At 41.2% G+C, this 23,560-nt stretch overlaps 1 protein-coding gene across 2 annotated transcripts in view; it reads left to right on the plus strand.

The window, feature by feature from the left end:
• The window catches only part of pawr (PRKC, apoptosis, WT1, regulator), a 61,904-nt gene continuing 38,344 nt past the window's right edge, over window positions 1-23,560 (plus strand). The window contains exons 1-2 of one of the 2 annotated variants that reach the window (XM_018661980.2): window positions 1-151; window positions 434-1,174. In XM_018661980.2, coding sequence (XP_018517496.1) covers window positions 578-1,174 — 597 coding nt within the window. In that variant the 5' untranslated portion in view covers window positions 1-151; window positions 434-577. The remainder of the gene's footprint in view (window positions 152-433; window positions 1,175-23,560) is intronic. The other variant, XM_018661987.2, reaches the window with a different exon arrangement.

The raw sequence follows: 23,560 nt of genomic DNA on the forward strand, positions 1-23,560 counted from the left end.
GTGTTGTCGAACTCTGCCGGTGTGCCAGAGGGCAGTGCGAGCGCAGCGCGGCACTCAGCGCTCGAGACTAGCAGCACCATTCATCTGACCGCGGGCACACCTGGTCGGACCGAAGGGGGAACAGTTTAGCTAACGACAGCGCTCCACACAGGTGAGTTTCTACCTGAATTTGTACTTCTGCTGTTCTCTCGTCAACTTTTGCACACTTTGGGTTTCTTTTATTGGAGGAAAAGTCAGCATAGATAAACAGAAAGTTACAACTTTTACGCATTCAGGCAGCAAAAACTAAGAGCACGGTGCTTTTTAAAAACTGACGTTATGTGCGAAAACAGCTAAGACGTGAAAAAAGTCTCTGGCTTGAGAATGAACAAAACACCGTTTAAAGTTTTGTTTGTCGTGTGGCTGACTTTATTTTCTTTCTACCTGTCAACAGCACCCGGGTTAATTACTTAAGGAATGTGGTGTCATTAGGACGGGAGCCAAGAGCTGAAAGTTCATATCAACATCAAACTTTTAAGGCAATTTCCACCAACTTGGCGTGCGAGGAGGGACTTATCAAAAAAAAAAAAAAGGGATCATGGCCACAGGCGGATTTAAGTCAAACGCTACGACAGACTTTTTGGAGGAATGGAAGGCAAAACGGGAGAAAATGAGAGCCAAAATGCTGGGGGATATTGCCGCGGCGACTGGTGCTCCCTTGGGTTCCAGTAACGCAAACAGCACCAGTAGCAACAGCCGCCACGCCGCTCCGCCGGGCACCGAGCTCACCAACAACGGAAACCCGGACCGAAGCGCCTCCTCTGGGAACTGCCTCCCCTCCTCCTACTCGGTGGCTCGATCCTCCTCCGGCACGGCTCTAAAGAGACCCGAGGAGGAAACGCACCACCCTGCTGCTGCTGTTGCCGCCGCCGCTGCTCACAGTCCTGCACCCACAGCCACCCCCGTGAGCAACCTGAAGAAGGCCCCGCCTCAGACGGAGAAGGCTCAGTGCGCTTCCCCGGACTCCAGCCCCATGGCTTGCAATGACAGTGACAAGGAGAGTCCATCACCCAGCAAGAGCAAGGAGAAGAAGAGCTCCGGCCCCAGCGCCAGGAAGGGGAAAGGACAGATAGAGAAGAGGAAGTTGAGAGAAAAGAGGAGATCAACAGGTGTTGTCAGCATACCATCCAATGAGGTGAGTCTGTCCAGCTTATGTTTTAATGTGATGACATTTCAAGTGAACCCCCCTGCAGGGAGAACTGCACATCTTCTCCACCGGTAACTCAGAGGTCAGTTAAAATACAGAATAGATTCACCTCATCAGGGGAGGTTTCTGTTTGTGCTGTTCAGGGTTTTCAGTCAAGGCTCATTCACCCATGCTGCCACAAAAAAAGTGGGACAATACGGAGGCCCATGCTGGGGATGGAGGAGTCTGTCAAAACTAATGCACAGAGCAGGTGATGAGATTTCTACTCTTTTTTTTTGCATGTGAAGTTTGAACACCTCAGACTGATACTGAATTTGAGGCCAATATTGATACTGATATTTGAGTGGTAGAAAAAACTGATACTGATTCATCAGCTGCTGTTTGTTTTTTTTAGATTTAAGATTAAGAATCATTTTTTGCTAAAAAAAAAAAAAAAATCCCTTAGATATCAAGAGTTAGGACCAAGATATGGTGAGTGAGGCATTTTGCTGTTAAACAACAATATGACCAACTGTTATTTTCATCAGAAATGAATCTTTCAGTTGTCTTTCGATGAATAATTAAGTTGTTTATTGTGTATATTGTGCTTAAAAAGGGGACAAAAGTCCATCAGAGATTTCCAGAGCCCATAGGGATGTCTTTAAGTTGCTTATTTTGTCCAATCAACAGTTTTAATCCATATTTTCACTTTTTAAAGCAGAGAAAAGCAGCTGAAAAGGAGCTGACTCTAATGACTTGTTGACTTTTCTTATTTACTAAATAACTTAAATTACTAATCAAATATATGTATATGATTTTATGCTGATTGACTGAATTGGTTACTGGACTAATCTCTTGAGCACCAAATGCATTTGTCAAAAATTTAACACTAACAACAAATGTAATAGTTGCAGTTGAAATTGGAAAAATGTAAAATGAACAAAACTGAACAATGGAAAACATTAAAAGAAGCACTGCGTGGTGTGGACAAGTCCATATTAAGAACATTAACCTAATTCTTAATAGTTAAAACATCCAAGTAGTCACAGATGAGTTATGCATCTTTATGTAATAATTTAATTTTCATTTACAGGTGCTCTCTTGGCACGTCTGTCCTGCACTTCCTTGATACTTATCATCTTACATGCACCGATATGATATATTTGTGGCTCGCTAACTTCATCTGATAAAATTGGCCTGGTCAGACTCTAATCTAGAACAAAATTAATGAGTTATGCTTCTGAATAGTTGTGCTCATAGATAACTATAGTCCATATTCAGCATAGCTGTAACACCACTGTCAAAAACTGGTTCTTTTATCCTGCTCCACTGCAGTCGACTAGCTGTCTGTTAAAGACCAAATTGTCCACATCCAGACAGAGTTGATGAGGTTAGGTCAGTGGTTATCATGCAAAGTGAAAGGTTATTTGTAAATGGCTTCTTTGAGGTTGTTCTTGTTGTGTTTTAGAGTCATATTTCACCTGGTTGTCGGTTAACTGCTGTAATTTCAGAGTTTTTCTCCTTCATATCTTACATATTTTGTGGCTGTCCTGCTTTTTAACATCTTGCAACTATGTTGGAAAAGTGTTCTCACTTCAACACATTACCCCCTGGGCTCTCTCTCTGTGTGTGTGTGTGTGTGTGTGTGTGTGTGTGTGTGTGTGTGTGTGTTGTAGATCCATAAATAATTCAAATCAAACAACAGCACTTGTTTTCCAAACGTCTCCAAATTCCTCCCATACATGTGTCTGGTTTAATTGACCCTCTGTAGCGATAGAAATGAAAGCAGCTCTCAGATGTTGGGGAGAAAAAGCGAGGGGGGTAGCAGCTGGTGGTGGAGTAGGTGTGTGTGTGTGTGTGTGTGTGTGTGTTGGAAGGCGGTGTTGTGGCGTTCATTGTTATTGAATTTAAATCATGTGAGACTCTTGCCTAATTCCTGTGGTTCAGACACATGCAGGAACTCTGATACGAGGCCATGCCAGCCAAGTGCTGTGATTATGTGCACTCACACACATACTTTCAAAAGCCCTCAAATTATACCAAAAATGTGGGAATACATGTTTTTTTCATTAAGGTGATGGTAGTGTGATGCCTTTAGAAGTGGTCCATAACCACCCTGTTTCCCGTATCCCCTCTCTTATTTGATAACCACCCAGAGATCGGTGCCCTCGGGGCAACACAACTTTGGAGTTTGACCAGTTCGTCAGTTTGCGCTCCACATCCTGTTATTAGGTGCTCAGCAGTGCTGAGCAAAGCCGTTTGAAAACTGGTCAGGAGCCAGGCTGTAATGCGGGGCTTCAGCACACTGGGCTGTGCCAGATACGTTAGATCGAGCCCATAGGCAGCTGATTATGTAGTAAAGTGGGCAAACACACTATTGTTGGGAGAGGCGGGAGGGAATCTGATGATGGTGGTGAGCTGATTTGTGTGAGTGAGGCAGAGAGACAGAACTGTAAGTCTCTGATCCCAGCTGGATGTTTATGTCTCCATTAGTATCCGGTGTATGATCGGATTTATGGAGTCTCTCAGGTTTGTGTTTGTGCCAGAAAACATCTCAACAACAAGAATAAGTGCTCTACCTGGTTTTAAGAAACCCCAATCTGCTAGTCGAAGTTCTCTGAAACATAGTTCTCTCTCATTATTGGTGATCGGATGGAGAAGCTCAGTCCTGTTAAATGCAGGAGAGTCATGGTAGCCAGATGTAACTCAGTCTTTACAGATATGATAGAAGACAGACTCAGTCTGGATAATTAGAACCATGTATATTGTGATATTAACAACCAGATCTCTTATGTTCCATGTTTTATTTATCCAAACCAGGACAAGACTCATTATCAGGTTATAAATGTGCATGTGAACACAGTCAGCGACAGTTTTCAAGCCATAAATAAAATTTTCAGAGTTGGGTGTTTCAACACTTTGATGCTTTGATAGTCCCCTGGGCATCATGCTGGAGGTCAGCGAGGTCATACAATTACAAGCTAACGTGGTCTTTCGGGACCTCTGTGCAGCTTCATTATAATTATGCAAATGCCTCAATGGAAAAGTGAAAGTCTTTGTTTTTTATAATTCCCACTTCCATTAAATCAATGCAACTGACTATTATTTTATCATATCAGAAAACAGTGAAAAATGGCTATCACTTTCTGAAGCCCGTACTTATTTTCAGATAGTTTGTTTCATCTGACCAATAATCCATAATGTAAAAAATGTGGATGGATTATGAGAGGACAGGCCATAGTGGGTAGAGATTAAAGATCCTGCAAACTTTGCAAATCACTGAGAAAGGTAGAACACTGACAGCACAGCAAATATATTTTTCCTTTTGTCAAATGTTTCCTTTTCTCCTTCTGTTGCATATAAAAAGGACCAAACTATGCAAATCAAGACTCCCTCACACAGGCTCCCTTTGTGATGTGAATATGAGTGGACAGGTGTGAATAGAGATGCCTGGGATTATCTCCCTGCTCGTTCTGTGCAGAATAATGGCTGTTGAGCTGGATTTCAGAGCATCTGGGGAACCCAATCTTCTGCCTGTTGAGGCTATAATGGCCCGATAAAAGCTCCGTGCTTTCCTGGAGAAAAGACACTTTTGCACGGCATCAATCAATACAACCTCCTGCGTTCCAGGAAGGTGTCCCCTTTCTCTCACCCCGCTCGCCGCCTCAGACTGGAGGGCATTGTTGTTGATGCTGACCTTTGACCTGCTCACGGCATGCTTATGCAACAGAGGAATGTGGAAATGAGAGAGCCAGAATGTGTGTGTGTGTGTTGACCATCTCCGCGAGGGTCGATCTCTCGCATCTGAAAATGTTTTGGCTTGTGATGTAAGTGTGTTTCCCGTCGGTCACGCCGTATGCAGCCTGCTGGTGATTCATGTCACTCATTGTGCTGCTTTTTACGACCTCGGTAAGTTATGAGGCTGTGGTCAGACGCTCCTGCCGGGGAGTGTGAACTTTGTTTCATGTGGACGGCTGGATATGCCCCACAGAGGCTACTGCTGCAGCTGGGGAGTGTGGAGCCCCCCCTGCCCCCTCCCACCACCACCACCACCCACAGTTATTTGTCTGCGGCGTCACTGCAGAGGTCAACAGGTTCAACATGCGATACTGTGCCGAGCGCTGGGGCAGTTAACACTCTGGTGATGGGAGAACATGGCAGACAAGAGGGTCCTTGTTTAACCTGATCCTTTGTGAATCCAGGTGGTTGTTAATATGTTTTATACAAACATATCTTCGCCTCTTTGACTCATGTTTTATAGCCCAACTCTGCTCAAACCCTCAGAACTTTATTTTTAGAATTATAGTGAAGACCCCAGAGTTTCCAGAAGACAACAAATATATCAGCAGAATTTTGTGGAAATGTGGGTAAAATGATTTATTGGAATGGTTTCACCATAAAAAGTACACAGTCTTGCATTTACATATTTCACTTAGTGTTAAATTTATATACTGTAACTCAAATAAAAAGCTGGAACAAGCTGATAAATATTGCAATACTGTCTGAAAAGGGGAAATGGATGTTTTTGTCAACTTTATACTTAAATTTCACCCTGATTTATGTATCTGCTACATTAAAGCTTAATTTCAAATGTTACACACACACATTGCTGTATTTCAGAGCAAAGTATGTAAATATGTGTGTAGAGCAATTTGCCTCCTATCAAATGAGACCCTATGCATCATTGAGTTTTAGCGTCAACTCTTTCATGTGCTCTCTTTAAAAAAACAGACTGCAATGACATTAATCAGCAAATGCCTTAAATTCAAACGCCCCTGCCTTGTTGATGCCCAGATTTGTTTCTGCTCCATTTTATTCTGTGGTGACATTCAGTGGAGGGTGAAGTTGTATGTTTGGATGCTGAGAGCAGAGTTTGAGCAACATTGAATCCACTTCTACCACAGCGCACTTGGATAGAGTGCATGGTTTGACTCTGGTTTAATGAGATGAGTGCTAATGTGTCATTTTGTTGCCTCTCCAACAAGAGCAGCCACTGATTTGTGAGACATGAATTCATCACTGCTGCTGTTGCTTGACCGGCCTTGAAGGTAATTCTTGGATATAGAGTAGATAGTCACGTTTACTTTTTGGCCTCTTAATGTCCAGAGTTGGGATGGTTTTCAGTCACTAGTCTTAAAGTTGAAGCCACTTCCACTGTTTTCATAGCTTTTTAAGGTTTCCAAAAGTTGTGCATTGGTGTAGTTTTTCATATTTTACTGAGATGTGGTTTGTAACCAGACCTTTTGTTTACAGAATATGCAGCAGAAAAGTTGGAATGAACTGAAAGTAGAAATCAAAGTCACATTTTTAGGTTCTTCTCAAAAATGTATGAAACAAGCGACAACAAACCCCTCTCGTATCAAAGAATGGATTTTATGAATCAGCACTCTCCAAAATCCTGCAGTAGTTTGTTTGTCGAAAGGCTTTCAAGTCACAGCTGTGCAAAAGAATGCAAGAATGTTAATTTGCATGGGGTGGAGCATGTTTCACCTCCTGTTAAAACCTTCTCCAAACAAGGTCACATCATCACAGTAAATACCACAGGGATTTTATCATGGACTTAGGTAAGCAAGGAGCTATTTAGGCAGGGTATTTAGTTTCCTTCTTTTCACTTGTTGGTTGAACAACAGGAATGCTAAACTCTTTAATTAAAACGTGTTTCTCAAAGTGAAGTTTCCCAAGCCAGAAGCACCAGCAGTGTTCCCAAGAACATTTTGTTTGGTTGACTTATTGGAATGAACTCTGGATTGTTTACAAGGGCCACTGTCACTGGAAAAATTTCAAAGGAGTGACTAATAGAAAAAAAGTCCCAGTGGAGCTGTTGGGCTGTGAAATTTAAGGGAATTCCAAAGGAGGAGGAAAGAGGGGAAGAAAGAGGAAGTGTTGCTTGTCTGCTTCTGCGATGAAGTTCTTACCAGCCTGGCCTCTCTCTCCACTGGGGCACCTGGGGGTCGCTTAGCACCTCGTAAAATATGCAGTGCCCTGGTAATGGGCCGGGGCACGTGGTTCTGTTCGGTTTGTAGGATCGTTATGTAAACTTCAGTTCCCGTTAAAGTAACTCCTGACTACGTGAGCGTCCATTATGCTGTCAGATGGCATCAGATCAACTGATTAGAGCTAAAGACGCTGTGGGAAGGAAATATCAACGTCTAGCCACCAGGAACTTTGATGGTGTCTAGGTCTGGGTGTCAAACCTCAGTACCTCTTGTATGAAGGCCTTGTTAGAGTCTTATTTGTTTATTCTTTGATTGTATATGTTCTCATTTACATAAAAAGTTTGCAGATTTTAGGCAGTTTTAAGTTATATGTACAGTTGCTCCTGTTTGGTTTCTTTTGACAACTGAATTAATACTTTTGTGGAGAAACATGTTTATATTCCTCAAAGTAGGACAGGACAGTGTGATTATATATGCCATCATACTGTATAAATATGTTGTCTGTCAAAGATTGTGCTGTTTTTAGTGTGTCTATTTATCACTTTAATATCTCTGGTTGTATGAAGTCCTCATGTGCAATATTGGAAATCAATAAACAGGACTACTGTATGTCAGTATTGGATTTGTTATGATTTTTGCATCAAAATATTTTGACTCAATCTAACCAAAAACAGACATTTGTGTGGTTATTCTATGAGAAAATCCCTTTTTTCTGGGAAGTTAAAGTGTTTGTACTAGAAGATTTTTCCTCAGTGTCTTCTCATCACATATAAATTAAATTATGCTTCACAGGCTCTTTCTGTCCACTTTACCATCTTGCAAAAGCATTAGTATACACTCCTGTGTCATCCTGTAAAGGATTTAATTTCTTGGAGGTTAAATATTTTCCTTCAGAGGAACTGCAGATTACATGTGGACTGATGAAGTTAGAGGAGGAATGTTTAGGAAGAGACACAGTCACAGTTTGTCTGTTGACTGTAGGTTGTAGCTGTCAAACTAAGAAAAATTGGAGCTGGAGGACATCTTGACCTGAATCTGAATCCACGTAAACTCTGACAACATTGCTTTCAAAAGGAAAATGTAGAGTTGACACAGACACGTAGTCACAGACACTACAGATTTTGTGGAGAAGTTATTCTGATGCTTGTTTGCCTTGGTGTATTCAAAGAGTTTCTGTATTATGGTACCACTTGTCCTTTCTGTTTGATATTTACTGTGGGAGCTCTGCTATTATTTGCACACAAAGTTCAAAGTCTTTTTTTCATCTAGGTCACTGCTCTTTAGTTATGTCTGTTCAGGAACTTGGTGGAACAGACTGTAGATTATTACTGAAGAACAATGTCCCCCCCCCTGCACATCTTGCATAAGAATGCACAGTCATGTAAAACCTGCACTGTCTCCGTGCACCGATGTCGGATGAACACGTCTCCTGAATAAGTGAGACCAAGCCTGCATGTTTGCCTTCAGGCTGACTTACTCTCTCCACCCTCCTCCCTCCACAGTTAAGAGTTGAAACCCAAAACTGGTCAACTGAGGGTAATATAGTCGACTTCAGGATGGATGACCGCTGAAACTCAGCTGTTTGTAAAGGCAGTCCCCTGACAGAGAAGCATCTGCGCATCGCATGAGACATTACTCACGTCCCTGCTACTGCTTGAGTGACACAGTTGCTGTCTCTCTGGCTCATCTTTAACTCCAGAGTGTGTACATTTCCAGGACATTCAAGTTTGCCAGCAATGAGCTGTTATTGCATGGCTGTCAACTTGAAATTCAAAAATAAGGTCCTAAGTAGAGCAGAAAAGATTGATCCTGTGGAATTTGCAGAGGTCAGGCGTTGTAAGGCCTCGCTGAATAAACTGGTTAAACTCAGTGTGCAACATAACCCATGTAAATATTTAACCAAATCCACTTTGACTGTTTTCTCTGCAGGCGCAAAACAATGTCAGAGTGAATAGCCTCGTCCTTGTCTGACCCTGGATTCAGGCCATTGTTTTGCCCTGAAAGTTCAAATCAGACCATCTTCACTCAGTAATTTTACACCTTTTATTTAAGTTCACTTGTACACTTCCCAAAGCTTCTGTCGCAGTATCCTTTCATGTTATTTTCCTACTCATCAATAGCATTCATGCTGAGAGCATTAACACGATCTAGAGACTGTTGTGCTAACTGACATGTGTCCTATAGAAATGTACTGTTTGGGATTTTAATCCTAATAGTTTATGGAGGCGTGTAGAGATAAACGATGATTGGGTTCATGCTTCCGCATTTTTGGAAATAAGTCTGCCCCTGTTGTGCGGTTGTTGGGGAACTTTCTGTGCGTAGCTGCCGGGCGTCTTACTAGTTCGACAGCACACAGACACACACAAACACACTCAGCAGGGAGGGTGTTCTGTAAGAGTGTTGTGGATTAGGGGAGCGGGTGAGTGTACGTTGGGATTCTGTGTGTCTGTAACATGTAACATTCCTGTGTGTTTGCTGACGACTGTGGGGAATTTGTGAGTCAACCCTAATCAGGCCACTCTGCATGATTAGGCATTTGGGAGCCTGTCTATTTGTATTCATTAAAGTAGAATTACTTAGAGACCCCACTCTCACTTTTCCCCACTCTCCTTTTTAGTTCAGATTCTAGTACACATTCAGTTCATGTTTCTCCCTCTTGTGAATGCTGATGTCTGTGCTCTGCACAGGGGGAAGACTTCAAATCTTGTAGAGACTTTGTAACTTTTGAAGTAAGAAGTCACTAAATCTTCTCTTGCTAGTGAAAAGTTGAATTCATGGGCAACAAAATGTACTCTTAAATCATGGCAAGGGTTTTTCTTGTGGTATTTTGGCTAATGTTAGCAAGTGTAAGGTAGATGTTGAGTCACTGACATTATTGAGAAAGTTTGTTGACGTGCTACTGTCACAAATAAATGGGAAGAGGTCTTCAAAGCAACTGAACCAAGAGAATCTTGGGAAATGAAGGAAAACTCAGTGTGTGATTATCCTGTGTAAAAAAATGTATGGAAAAAAAGTAAATGTAAAAAAACATACTCAAGTATTATTCCTGCATTTCATTTTATTCAAGTAAAAGTATAAAGTATTAGTACTAAAATATGCTTAAAAAACTTTGCTTATAGACCAAGAAACAAAACACTGTAACATAAATCTGCATAAACTAGTAGGTTTATTAAAAACCTGGCTGATCTGTTTCAAATCTGGCTTGTTTTCACTGTTACGTGTAGCTTGATCAGAATTAGACTAGATCTGCCTGAGATATGACCTAAGATTTCATGTTTGTTGCAGTTGCAGCTACAGCCCTGCTCGCTGATTTGTTGCATGAGAGACAATAAGCTTCAGTTATATTTGTATGAGTGAATGCACACCAACAGACTGATTTTGTCTGCAGTCTAACAGGTTTCACGCACTGCTTCCATGTGTTATGTCACCATGGATCTAGCTCTGACTGTCTCCTGATAAGCAGTGGCCTTTATCAGACAAAGGTTTTTTTTTTTAGTTTTTTTTTTACACATGCAACCCAACCTGCACTTCAGGAATGATGAACAAACATAATTTCCTCCAGTTTCAGTTCACAGGGAAAGTGAACGACTCAGACGGAGGAATGTTGGCTTCACGGGATGATGTTTTTGAGTCTCGACAGTGTTGTGTTTGGCGACTTTTACTTCTCATTTCTTACCATGGTGAGGACAAACTTAATTTTCACAAACACAAACTGAACTGCAAAAAAAAAAAAAAACAACCCTACATTTTAATACTGAGCTTCAGTGGTGCTCTTGGCACATGTGTCGCCCTTGAATAAAAACAAATAGGATTTATTAGAACAAGATATATGAGGATTTATGTGGTGATTTAGGCTGAAGTGAAAATATTTTCAACACCAGCGGATTGATTTAATTTTCCACTTTAGAAAGACTTGCCTGAATATTTGATGGATATGAAGGATTTTCCCCCCATGGCAGTTTGGAAAAAAAAGCACATAGGCCACAGAAAGTCGTACATCAAAAGGACACAGTATTGAAAACACAGCTCACTGAAACAGCCCAGGAATGCAGCTGAACCCTTGAAATCGAATAAATATGTAGCTCCAAACTGCCAAACGCATGAGGCCTTGATCTTTAAGCCTTTTTTCCCCAACAAAGCAGCCTGAAACCTGCTCCAGTCATGAGAGGGGTCTACCTGTTCTCAAGCTCACTCCTTGAAGCTTGAGTGTCTTTCTGTTTGTTTTCTTTAACCAAAGCAGTGTGCCACTTCTACACTCAACACTGGAGAGAGTGATCTTACACTGTACCGCTCACAAAGTGCCTTGTTTTCTCTTTCCAGCTGTGTGTTTGTTGGACTATTTGGTGCTTTGTTTTTAGGCTCTGTTCCGTGATGCAAGCATGTCGTACATGTGCATTAATTTCCTTCTGTGATACCATCTCTACGGTTTTCAGTGCACCTGTATTTATCCCTTCAAGGGCAAATGTGCATGGCTGCTCGCATTACTGGACAGCACGCAACAAACAAAAGAACAAAACAAAAATACAACCAGATGAGACATTTAAAAAGTGTATTTTGTGTTCCAGTAAGCCATGAAAAGATACTTTTCAAGGTGTTTGCCTGCAATTAAGACGCTCATGCTCATGCGCTAACTGTCAGAAAACATTCAGAAACTTTTATGAAGTAAAGGACTTTATTGCTCTTTATTGCTTTGTGCAATCAAGTGCCATAAATAGTATTTAACAAGTGAAGCTCTTGTTTAGACCGTCACCGAGTTAATTAAATTGATCACAAAATGACTCAGGAGATAGCAGTAATTGACTGATCACATCATACCTTTGCTTTGTGGTAATTAATCAAAACAGCTCATCATAACATTTGGAAAAACAGAAAAACACCATATTGTGCTTCCAGCTGGAGGCAAACTTACTTGGCTTTACATGACTTACCATCTCTGCTAATTAATTTCTCAGGGGAAACTGCATTTATAAAAAAAAATATTGTATATTTTTAAAAACATTAAAAACTCACTTTCTTAGACATAAACCATGGAAATACTAAGCAGACAGATAATAGAAGGGAAAATGGACAATACCAGCAAGTTCTGGATTTTCGCACCTGGATTTTCATCAACATTTTATGGTGTTACATCATTTATATGGAGAGAACCTGACAACCGTTACATGTGCAGGGAAGTCTGAGGGTAATATATTCTGTCAAAGCATTTTCTTTGCCAGCATGTGGTGAGAAACACCTGATGTAGAACCTGTTATACTAGCTCCTTCCAGTTCTTATAATGATTTTATCTGACACATTTTCTCTGCACTTAGAATAGCCAAACTAAAAGAAGTTCCACTGACAGTGAAAGCACGGCTGGTTGGATTGATCATGATCATGAGTTGCGTCGTCTGGTGGCTGAAGGCAGCCTGTGTGAACGAGGAAGTTGAGGCAGTAGTCTGTTACTGGTTATGACATAAAGGCTTTGGTGTGTAATTTAGTCCTATCTAACAGAATTGTATAAAAATCTTAAAACCTAGAGTTTGAAAAAGTGCTAACCTTTGTTTCCATTGGCATTTTCATTCAACATTACACCTCTATGTGCTGATGCTAAATGATGATTCATAAATATCTGAAATCGCAGTGAACTTTGTTTATGATTGGTGCCACAGTGACATCATGAGACTGACACCTGGTGACTTCAAGTCACGTTGAGATACGAACATGTAAAGTAAACACTGTTCTTAGCAACATGAAGACAAATACAACAACAAGCAGTGCCAAGCTGTCAGTCTCGACATTGTTGACAGGCACACCCTGTCAGTGGACACTCGTACAGCAGAGTGCAAACAGTATCAGGACAATGACGTGTTTTTCATCGCTATGCCACTGTACATCAGCACGCTAGAGAGATTTAAGGGCATTTGAGGGTGAAAGATTCATACAACTTTTAATCATTATCCCAGGACAATGATCTTAAAGACACAGGCAGTTCAATCAAATTTTCAGTTGTGGTTGGAGTTTCTTTTTTTTTCACAGTCAAATGTTGATCTTCCAAGTCAGTCACTTAACCTGAATTCAACTGATTATGTGTTTCACCTGCTGAAGGCCCTGCAAAAAAGCCACCAAAAGAATAAAGATGTGAATATTCCTGCAGTGTTTGTATCAGCAGGGAAGATACAGAGCATCTGCTGATGTTTGTGAGTCAGATTCTTCAGCCAGACTTTGACTAACTTTCTTATATCAGACACCCTTTTAACTTTTCTTTTGAATTTGTGAAATCTTGCTCTCTGTTGGATATTCTGCCACAGCTAGCTTGTGTCACAGTGTCAGTCTGGCCGGTGTCAGACCTGTGCAGCAACAAATCAAACAAATTGACCCGTGTCACTTCTTGCCCTTTTATGCCTTCTTCTTTGGCGAATGATGCCAGCCTTGTCTGACTCATTAACCTTTGCTGTGTTTTCTTTTCACATTGCTTCAGATGTTTTTGTTGTTGTAATGACGTGACCCCAGATTTGTGGGTGTTAACCTCACCTTCATTATCAGGTCATGGGTTGTTATTGCCCCAGAATGTCCTTCATGTTGTTGACAAGCCATTTTTAAACAAACTGTGGGGTTTAGTCATGCAGACAGTGTCTCAGACAGACACACTAATAATAAATAATATATCTTGTTTGTCTGTTTTTCTTTTTCAAAGTCAAACATGTTTGATATTGCAGTTGAAAACATCTGTTGCCACTGTTAAATAGGTCTCAGTTAAACAAGCTTGCTCTCTGCCCTTACACTGATGGCTTCTGACTCCAATAAATTAATTTAAGATGCCTGTCATGATCAAGAAGGAAGGTCAAGGCACAGAGCAGAAACTAGACACTTTGATTTGTGTTTACTCAGATCTCTGACCTTCACACGTTGGCCCCATCATCACAATTTTTTACTGTGATCATGCTGATTAGTAGATAATTTCAGAACTCATAGTAAATGTTAAAATATCAGAAAAATTGGCAGAATTCAAGCCTTTACCTTTTAAGGTGCTGTATTTAAGCTGCTTTACAAAACATCAACAAGTCTGCTCTAGTACATTCTCAGTAATTGAAAAGAGGTGACACAAGCATGAGAAGCTGGAGCTTGGATTTGCAATGTATCACATGGGAACAACTTGTTACAAGACTTTCAGTGATGTGCAGACAGACCATGTAATTTTCTCCATGTTTGTTTCCTCAGGGGTCGGATCGCTCACCCCTTTAATTTTGCATCTTCCACACTTTGTGCTGTAAACTGTCCACTGAGCTCATCACAGCAATGGAATATTCCAGACCCCAGGGCCACATTTTGTGATTTTCTACACTTTTTGTTTACTCTCCGAACTCGTTTAAGTGTGCTGTTTTTCTAATTCCTCCTCTCGCTTCTTAGAAAAATGTTGCATAATTGATGCTGTAGCTAATTTGTTTTTTACCTGTTGCCGTCTGGCCACAAAACTGTGTCCAAACCTGCGAGGGAAAGTTGAATAGAAGGATGAGCCGATTCAGTCATGGCTTCATGTTCAGAGAAAGAGAAGCCGAGCGGTAATTTTTAGCGTAGCGGTGTCTTGTAGCCCTCTCTCCACCGTCGCCTGTGGCTCTGACGGCCTCCTAAAAGATTCATAGCCAATGAAACTTCTCAGTTCAGCGTGACAGATTGGATTTTCATCGCAAGCCACCCTTGGTTGATTTGCTTTCTACCATATGTCATGAATCCCCCTTTTCCGCCACCGGCTCCTCGTTTGTATTTTTGTCTGGTTCCTCTCTTTCTGTGTTTCATCTTTCTTCTGGCATTTGGCCTGTGGGCTCATACAGTTTATTTGACTTTTTCCACTTGTTCTCTCCTTCTCCAGTTCTAATAAAAATCCTGCCTTCCTCATATATCTCCTCAAACAGCTCATAAGTAAATCAGTCCTCGATCCTGCATGCATCCATAGTCATTTGTTTGCATCCAAAGATTTCAGGCTGCAAGCTCATAAGTAAACATGAGGTACAGCTGTGTGTGTGGCCTGTGTCCCCTCTCCTCTCTCTTTCTCCTCATCTCTATTTTTCCTCCCCATCCTCCCCTTTTCACCGTCGGTCCAGTAGCCAAATGTGGAGCTGTCCAGGGCACGATGAATGGGCCGGTGTCACCAGCTCTATCTGTCCACGGGGCTGGATTTATCTTCCTCGTGTCAGCCTGAAAGGTCACACAATCAAGTGCAAACAGTCGTGGGCTCACCATTATCTAGAGGACAGAGGGAGAGAGAGTGTTGCACGTCGCCCTGGGAATTCTTTTGAGATGTTACCAAACGTAAACAGGATGCCTCTAGAAAGCAACAACTTCATGACTGTCACAGTGGACATGCATGACAGTTCTATAATGTCTGACTTTTAAGTTGCAGTAGGCACTGTGTTTACATCCAAATACAACTGCCTTATCATTACTTAGAGCTACAGTGGGGAGGCACTACTGACTGGGCTTATACAGTCTCCTCAGGATATTTTTGTCATTATTGTGACTCAGAATTACTGAATTTCAGGGACTATTTCAACAAAACTGCTACAACATGTAAACATTTTGTGTGAAAGAAAAGGGAAAGCCCTATTTGTGGGCATTTCTGTTGGTAGCTGCAAGCCACAAAATTAAACACAGTTCTCTGTAACCTCTTTTTCCCTAAATTGAGGCTGCAAGGTAACATAATTACTCTTGTGTGTGCTGCCAACAAACTCCATAAACCAAATGGTTAGTTAGAGGTATTAGATTATAAATGGTTCCGTTTTGGTGAGCCAATCGGATTGGCTGGGTCAGAGCAATATGGCCTGGGGGTAAAGGCTACTGCAAAGAAAAGTAACAACGAAACAAAGCCCTTACCTCCTTAGTTAGAAGGAAGTTTGTCTGTGGAGAGTGGGTGTATATGTTTGTATATGGTCCCTGTAAGATGCTGCCTTTTATAGAGTAATGAATGAATACATCGCTCAGAGAAGTCTGGACTTAAAATCATTTGTAAAAAGCATCAAACATAGTTTGTGTATAGCAAGGTAAAATTTATAGCTTTAAAGTTTCTATTTTTCCCAGGACAGTAATAGATAATGCCTTTTTGTGGATAACTGTCAGATCCTTATTCATGGACTGAAAGTGGTTATACTGTAAGAAATAACCAGCCTCGAAGCTCAGTGAATCAGTTTCTGTTGACAGGAGAGAGAGCACCCATCTGATGAAGCTGCTGTGACATGTTAAATTGAATTTCTTATTTGCATTGCTGTTTCTCTCACAGTTGCGTGGTCTTGGCAGGAACACTATTTACATATTGCACGCTTTTGTACTGTAAACCAGTTTTCCATTTCCAGGCTCACGTCCTTGTGTCATATCTCGTCTCCAGTTATGGCAGTCAGGTATAAAGGTGGACCAGGCTTGAGAGTCTGTGTAGTGTACTCTTTCCCTATGCTGTTAGTTGCTGGTGGGGAGTTCAGACTGTGCTTAGCTTGACTCATGGTCTGGTTTGGTGTCTGCCAGTGGACCAGCACAATGGCCTCTGTACACAATAGTCCTGTCTCTGTGCTGCTGGAATGCAAAACATGCTTTAACAGTTTCCGATACTGTATATCTGAGTATTGTGTTACACGGCAAGCAGGCAAGGTGCACTTCACATCACAATCCCAACGCACAAACACAGACCCACTATTACCTCTTGCTGGTACAGAATCAAAAATTATACTGCTTTATCTGGAAACTATTGACATCATTTTTTTTTAGTTTTTTATATAATTAAATGGGTATCACTTGCTAATAATTTGCACCTAAGTTGTACGTAATATCTTAATTAGTGATTAATGAATCGTTTACTATCGTTTACTAGACTATTTACACTTAATTCATGTTTTTAACTCCTTGGTTCATCAGGTAGACTGCTCCCATTTGACCTCTGACCCTTTAGAAAAGTGCTGACAAGCACTCAAACCAAAATCCATTAAATAACAGCCTTTTAACATTAAGAGTGTTTGATAAAAGCCCAACATTTATAATTGCAGAAAGCTTTTGCTGGGCACCTATGGCCCTTAATGTCAGTGATGTAACATTTATAACTGCAGAGTTAATAGCTCATTAAAAACTTATAGATATTTTTCACAATCTGGCAGAGCCTAGAGCATTGGTAAATAATATAATAACCACATGAGTAATGCAAATAGTTACAACTCATAAAACCTTTATACAAAATACACAAATTCACCACATAACTCGTTCATGACTCATGATATTTGCTTCCCGTGTGAGTCTGAAATAAATGGCATTACATAGGGAGGGGTAATTAGCATGAGCAGTTATGGCCCACGGCTGAACAAGGAAAGTAAAGTGTCCTAGTAAATCTGCACAAGTGCAGAAAGGCCAATGCAATTAGCATCAAGAACAGAGCAAAAAAAATTGATGAATTAAAGAACTAAAATGTCACTTAGAACTTTTTCTCTAACAGACCTTATTAGAATATCAGTTTTCATTGCTTTTAAGTTAAAAGAAACATTTCTTTAAACAGGAAGTGCTTCTAAACTTGCCTGGAAGTCAAGCTCCTCTGGGACCTGTGGCACATTCATGAACATTAGTGTTATTATTGTGGCGGTGCAGTCTTGAGAAACAGCCACTCATGCTCTGACTCTCAGGCTTTATCCTCGTGTGCCCCAGACTTTTTGTTCTCTCCATGTCTCTCAGAGGAGGAGAAGAGGATCATTTTTTATGCTTAAGTAGAGTAATGCTGCTGAAATACCCCGAGAGGTATCTGTCACATGGCAGTCAGTTTCCCAGCCATCTTTATCACCAGTCCACCTTCCTCCCATTCACTCAGGATTAATGAGAGGCCTGTCCTCGTAGAGAAAGTGTCCACCCTCATCTTTGACGCCTCTCCTCCCTCTTGAAGTGTCATTCTAAGTGGGGATCCAGCATGTCCTTGCACGCAGGAGGGAGGAGGATGAGACTATGAGGGAGGTTACGCAGCGGTATGTGTCCCTGCCACAAAAATCTGAGTAAATCACGATCGCTTCAGTGGAGAATGATTTGTAATGGGGATCGATTTGCCCTCGAGATCAGTTACATAATGTTACAGTGCATGTGCTGTTACGCAACTTCATCCTCGCACAGAAGCCATGTTGATACACCTCTCAGTCTTCCATCAGAGGGATGTTTTTTGGATTTCACAGATAAGACTAATTTGTGAGTCACTAGCTGTGTTATCATTTCTATCATTTCCAGCAGGAATCAGAAACTTTGATGGACACGTCTCGGTGTTCATCCAGGACCTGCTGTGTGTTGTTCGGGAGCAAGGTGCTTTCCATTAATCTGGCCGTGTTTCCCAGCTGACTTCCTCATTTGCATGCAAAGCTCTGCCACTCTCTCTCTCTCTCTTCAAGCTTACAACTCTCCTCGAGTGACGCTTCAAAGAACAGATAAAGAGCTTTAGTCTTGAAAAATTAAGAGGGTACAATCAGCTGTCTGTGCTTATATATTATGTGGCAGGTGTTGTAACTGAATATCTCTGTTGTGTCACCAAGGAGGCATTTCCTTTCACTTCTCAAACTGGAGGGTGAAAGTTCTGTGTGCTGGATAGCAAGGTATCGTGATGTAGTAGCTTTATAACATCACAAGTGTTCAGCATAGATACAGGGAAACTTAGCTCTTCCAGAATCTGTTTTTGCAATTAAGTTTAGGCTCAATGAGCTTGGGTTTGGCCTCAGGACATGCCTGAATGCACATTCTTTTGCTTTGCACTCTTTGTCTTCATCCCTTTCTCTTCCTCCCTGCATCCCCCCCCCCCAAATGCCCTGATGAGCGGTTGGGCTTCTTCCAAGGGTATCCATTATCAAAATACTCAACTAATTCCCCTCCACTCAATCTTTTGCTTTCCCTCTTTTCCCTCTCCCTCCTCCTCACATACTCACCAAACCCAGCCCCGTTCTTTTTTTCTCTTTACTCTGCTGAGCTAGATAAGCCTCAGCAGGGCGCAGGGTTCTGGAATGCCGCGGATTGACGGCGGCCATTTCTGTCCACTGCCGGAGAGAAGCAGTTCATTTGTCCAGACCCGCGGTATAATTTTCCCAGATTCTCACGAGGAGAGCCAGCGTTCTCATGAATAACAAACAGAGAGCTTTGCTCAGGGGAGGGAGTTCACACTGACTCTCTCCCTCTCTGCTTTCTCACCTTAGACCTCCAGGCTGCTTCTGAAAGCCCCACAGAGTTTATTGCAAATTTCTGGGGTGATCCTCTCTGCGGGCTAGACTTAAGCAAAGGGAGCAGCGGGGTGAGCATGCAGTAAATCTACCTGCTACAATAGAGCAACAAACACAACAGATATGGGGTTTTTGCCAGGGGGCAGCGTAGATGAGTCCTGATTTATGATTCTCACCGGAGTTGAAGTCGATAAGATGATGTGGCATATACAAATCTGTATTTAAAAGACTATAATCCCCTTGCTGCTGTCATCATACACCTGTGTGTTTCAAAGCAGTGTTTGCTGGCTGCTATCTGAAGTCCTCAGTCACATTTGTCATTCATATCCTCTTTGTGTTCCCTTATCCAGGTTAAGGGAGGCTCCACAGCTTGAATAGTCCCGGGGGCAAACCGGGTAGCTTTCCTAATCTGACATCCCCACTGCTTTTTGAAGAAAAGGGGGAAAGACTGGCAAATAACCACAGACATGCAGGCACGCGGTGGGGGGGGGGGCAGGCAGCAATAACTATCCACATCCTCTCTCTTATTTGTATGTAAATACAGGGATGCAGCGATGCGTTGAATCAGCCATTTAGAGAGAGCAAGTAGGGAATGGAAAAGGGAGATTTTATTGCGGCTCTAGGCCTATCTACTGACTTTGTCTGTGCTGTTGCACCGGGTGGGGTGGAGTGGTAAGGAATGCACTAATCATGCAACTCTGCTGCCCTGCCCTTGCCAGCTGCCCTGCCTTTTGTCCACACTTGGAAACCAAAACAAAAAACTACCCGGGTTTCAGCCATTTCTCTCCTTCTATATAACACACTCTGGCATAAAGATAGAAGGGGGTGGTGGGTGTGGGAAATGTTTATTGTCTTGGTTTTCCAGGAAGAGCTGAAGTCCCCCCCCCCCCACACACACACACACCTCTCACCCCTCCAACTTCCCATTCCTGTCTTCTTCTCTTGCTATGACGGGAATGTTGTGACACAATCAGTAATCCAGGCCGAACTGTACCACAGAGAACAATAGGTTGTATTCAGTGTCCACTCTCTCTCAGCCTTCAAACTCATCACCTGTCCTAAATTTTGCAAAACATCCTCAGATATCGGCATCATTTCTAACATTCTGGTTTAGTCATAACATATAGCTTTCCTCTTGCACTATGCAAACAGAAGCAGGCTTTTTTGTAAGTCCTCTGGGTTTACTTAAAACAAAAAAAGTATTTTAAGAGACAATAAATTCCCCAGTTAAACACAGCCAAAAGCTGTCTGCACAGGAGCTGCATGCTTTACATAGCAGAGAGATTTATTCTGAGCTGAAGCATAAAACTTATTGTTTCCTAGAACATGCTGTGCTCTATTTTCCTGCAGTAAAACTATACTGCAGCTCTGACGTTCTGATGTAATATTGAAACCAGTCGCATTTTTACAAAAATAAATCTTGGACAGCACATGGTTTGATGGTTTGGCCTGAAGCTCAGTACATTTTTCATTAGGCTTATGTTATTTCCCTCCAGTGTGTATTTTTTAGATTATTTTCCATTTGGAAATCAGTGATTGACAGCAAAAGGCAGACAGCAGAGTTCTGAGGCAGTTTCTGAATTTCTTGCTTAAGGTGCAGTCATCAAATTGAATTATTGTTTTTCTTTTTTGCAATAAGGTAATTAAATTTGCTTTGTTCCCTGTATTTTTTCATGAAGAAGTAAGTCAACCACTGATGAATTTTCCATATTCATTTTTATCACTGTGTCTGGCTCCCCTTCTAATTTTCCGACCTGTTATGAAAGTTTCCGGGGGGTTTTGTTGTGCATAGAGGGTTTGATTGAAATAGACATTAAAGGCACAGTCTGCCATTCATCTTTACACAAAAGTGTAAAGAGCAGACTCAAAGCTGCTGTCACTCCCAGACTGATTGACAGGTGACAGTGGCACTGAGGTTAATTTTAAGTTTAATGCTGTTGAAAGTTTGTTAACATCAGCATTGTATGTGCTAACAAAGGAGTATAATTGAACATTGTTTCTAATTAAGAAACAGTGAGTTATTTTCTTACTCATCAGCACCTGATTGTGACTGATTGGGTTGTTTGTCTCCACTTTTCTCAACTTGTAAAAACTCAGAAGGTTTTCTTTCCTCCCAACATGCTGCTCTGATTAGTTACTCTGAAGCAAACGTACAATGTGATCGATCAATCAGTTGCCTGCTGAGCTGAATCCTGATGCATTTCATTGTGTTATAAATGTGGCTTAGATGATGGTTTAAACAGTCCCCATTGATGTGGCCTTTAATGTGTTATGTATTGCCTCTGCTCGTTCTCCATAAAGTTAAATGAAAATGTTTCCTAAAAGATTAATCATTTCCTCTCACATAGTTGGGGCCACATTTACTACAACTAAACTTCAGTGGACAGCACCTGCGTAAAATAGCGATTCTCCATCTCTCTTCCCAAAATTTATATTTGTTCTTCCTCTTACACTGAATAAGCTAACAACTCGTAGCAACCAGTTATTGCTGTCATCAAAGACTTAAACACTCTCCTCCCTCACTTTATCTTGGTCTTCATCCTATCATCGTTCATATCTGTCATACAAACCTCGCTTCTGAATATAGTCCAGTCAGCGTGTCAACTGGATAAGGAGAGGAGTCACATTTGGAGAAAACACCAGCCAAAACACAAAAGCCCTCAGATTGCTCTAAATGTCAAAGCGGACTGACAGCCCCTGAGCTGCTCACATGGTGATCAAAGCTCCATGTGTCACATGCTGCACTGGGTCCAGCTCACTCTCCTGCTTTCAACAGACTCTTACCAAGATGTGTTACGTTACAGCTTGGAGGGTGTCGGGTAACTGAGAGTTCACTTTCGCCTTTGTCCTGATTGGATGCATTCAGGTGATTAAAGGCTCTGCTGCAGAAGATGAGTAAAACTGCATTAAGCATCTGAATCTTGACCATTTGAAAGGTTCTGGAGGTGAAGATATGATTTTAATCATCTATTGGCTGCACAAATGCTGTAGTTTAACTCAGTTATTATAATTTTCAGTTACTCTAGTGTATAATCAGCAGCTCATTTGTTGTTTTGTACCTCAATTTATCGCCTCTTCTCTGTTAGTGGAATATTTTCTGAAGTGTCTTTGGCACAAAATGACCATATTCATTGTAAATGGTGCTTTCTTGTAGCACAATAACCTTTTGATTTATTTTAAGCTAAGTTCCTGGCTTTAAAAAAAGTGACCTGACACTAATGCTACAGCACTACCACTGCCAATATTACTGGAACACTGATGCAAATTAACAAATACATAGAATTAGGTCTTTTTAAAAGTTTAATTTTAGCACCACCAGAGCAATGTCACAAGACATTATAATGCAGTAAATGTGCAGGTAAAGTGTAATATTTCCATATAGATAATATTGCATTTATTGAAATACATGTGAATGATGTCTTTCCAGTTTCCAGGGTGTTGGCCGCATGTAGCACAGCGTGTCCTGACAGGATGTGTGTGTGTGTGTGTGTGTGTTTTATAGGCAATAAAACACCTAATCCATCATATGCTGTCTTTAGTGTCTAAAACAAAGGCCCTCAGTGACTCCATAGAAGCAAACACAATAAATGTATTAAATAACTTCTGATAATACTGAGATAAATTATATTACTCATTGTTTTGTCTGTGGCTCCCAAATTACTCGTCAGTGGGCTCAACCAGCACCTTTGTTTCAAGCTCCAAATCAAAGCACTCATTCTAATTTCAGGTTAATGTGAGTTAAGTGGTTGGTGGTGCTAGAGCACAACAAATAATGACATGATAAGCATGGTATCAAATTAGGAGGAATTACTGACTATACTGGGAGGTAGATGTCAAACTACTACACCAGCAAGTTAAAGACACAATCTCATTGGAAAGTAGCTCCAATAAAGTCTTAGAGTAACTGAGATGTTGATGTTCAGGTTTTCACATTTCAATTTTCAGTGCTTTGAGCCGCATGAACATCTTTATACTGTACCACTGTAGAAAATTCACAGACTGTTAATAGTATGAAATGTTCTGTCTTTTTGGTAGAAACAACACCCTGTAGTCAAAAATGCAGGTACGATCAAGACATGAGTTGGGCAGCAGTTGGGCAATCCAACAATGTAAGAGACAGTATTTCCAAATTCATCTCTACAATCAAATTATGCAAAATAATTCATTTGTTGTATTATTTCAATGGAATTAACTTGACACCAAAGTTTCAAAGAGAACGAGCAGCTAGTTTACAGCAGTGGACCGAGGAGGGTTAACAGGTATTTAAGAGG

Source organism: Lates calcarifer, linkage group LG18 (assembly GCF_001640805.2).
Source record: "Lates calcarifer isolate ASB-BC8 linkage group LG18, TLL_Latcal_v3, whole genome shotgun sequence".
Taxonomy (NCBI): Eukaryota; Metazoa; Chordata; class Actinopteri; family Centropomidae; genus Lates; species Lates calcarifer.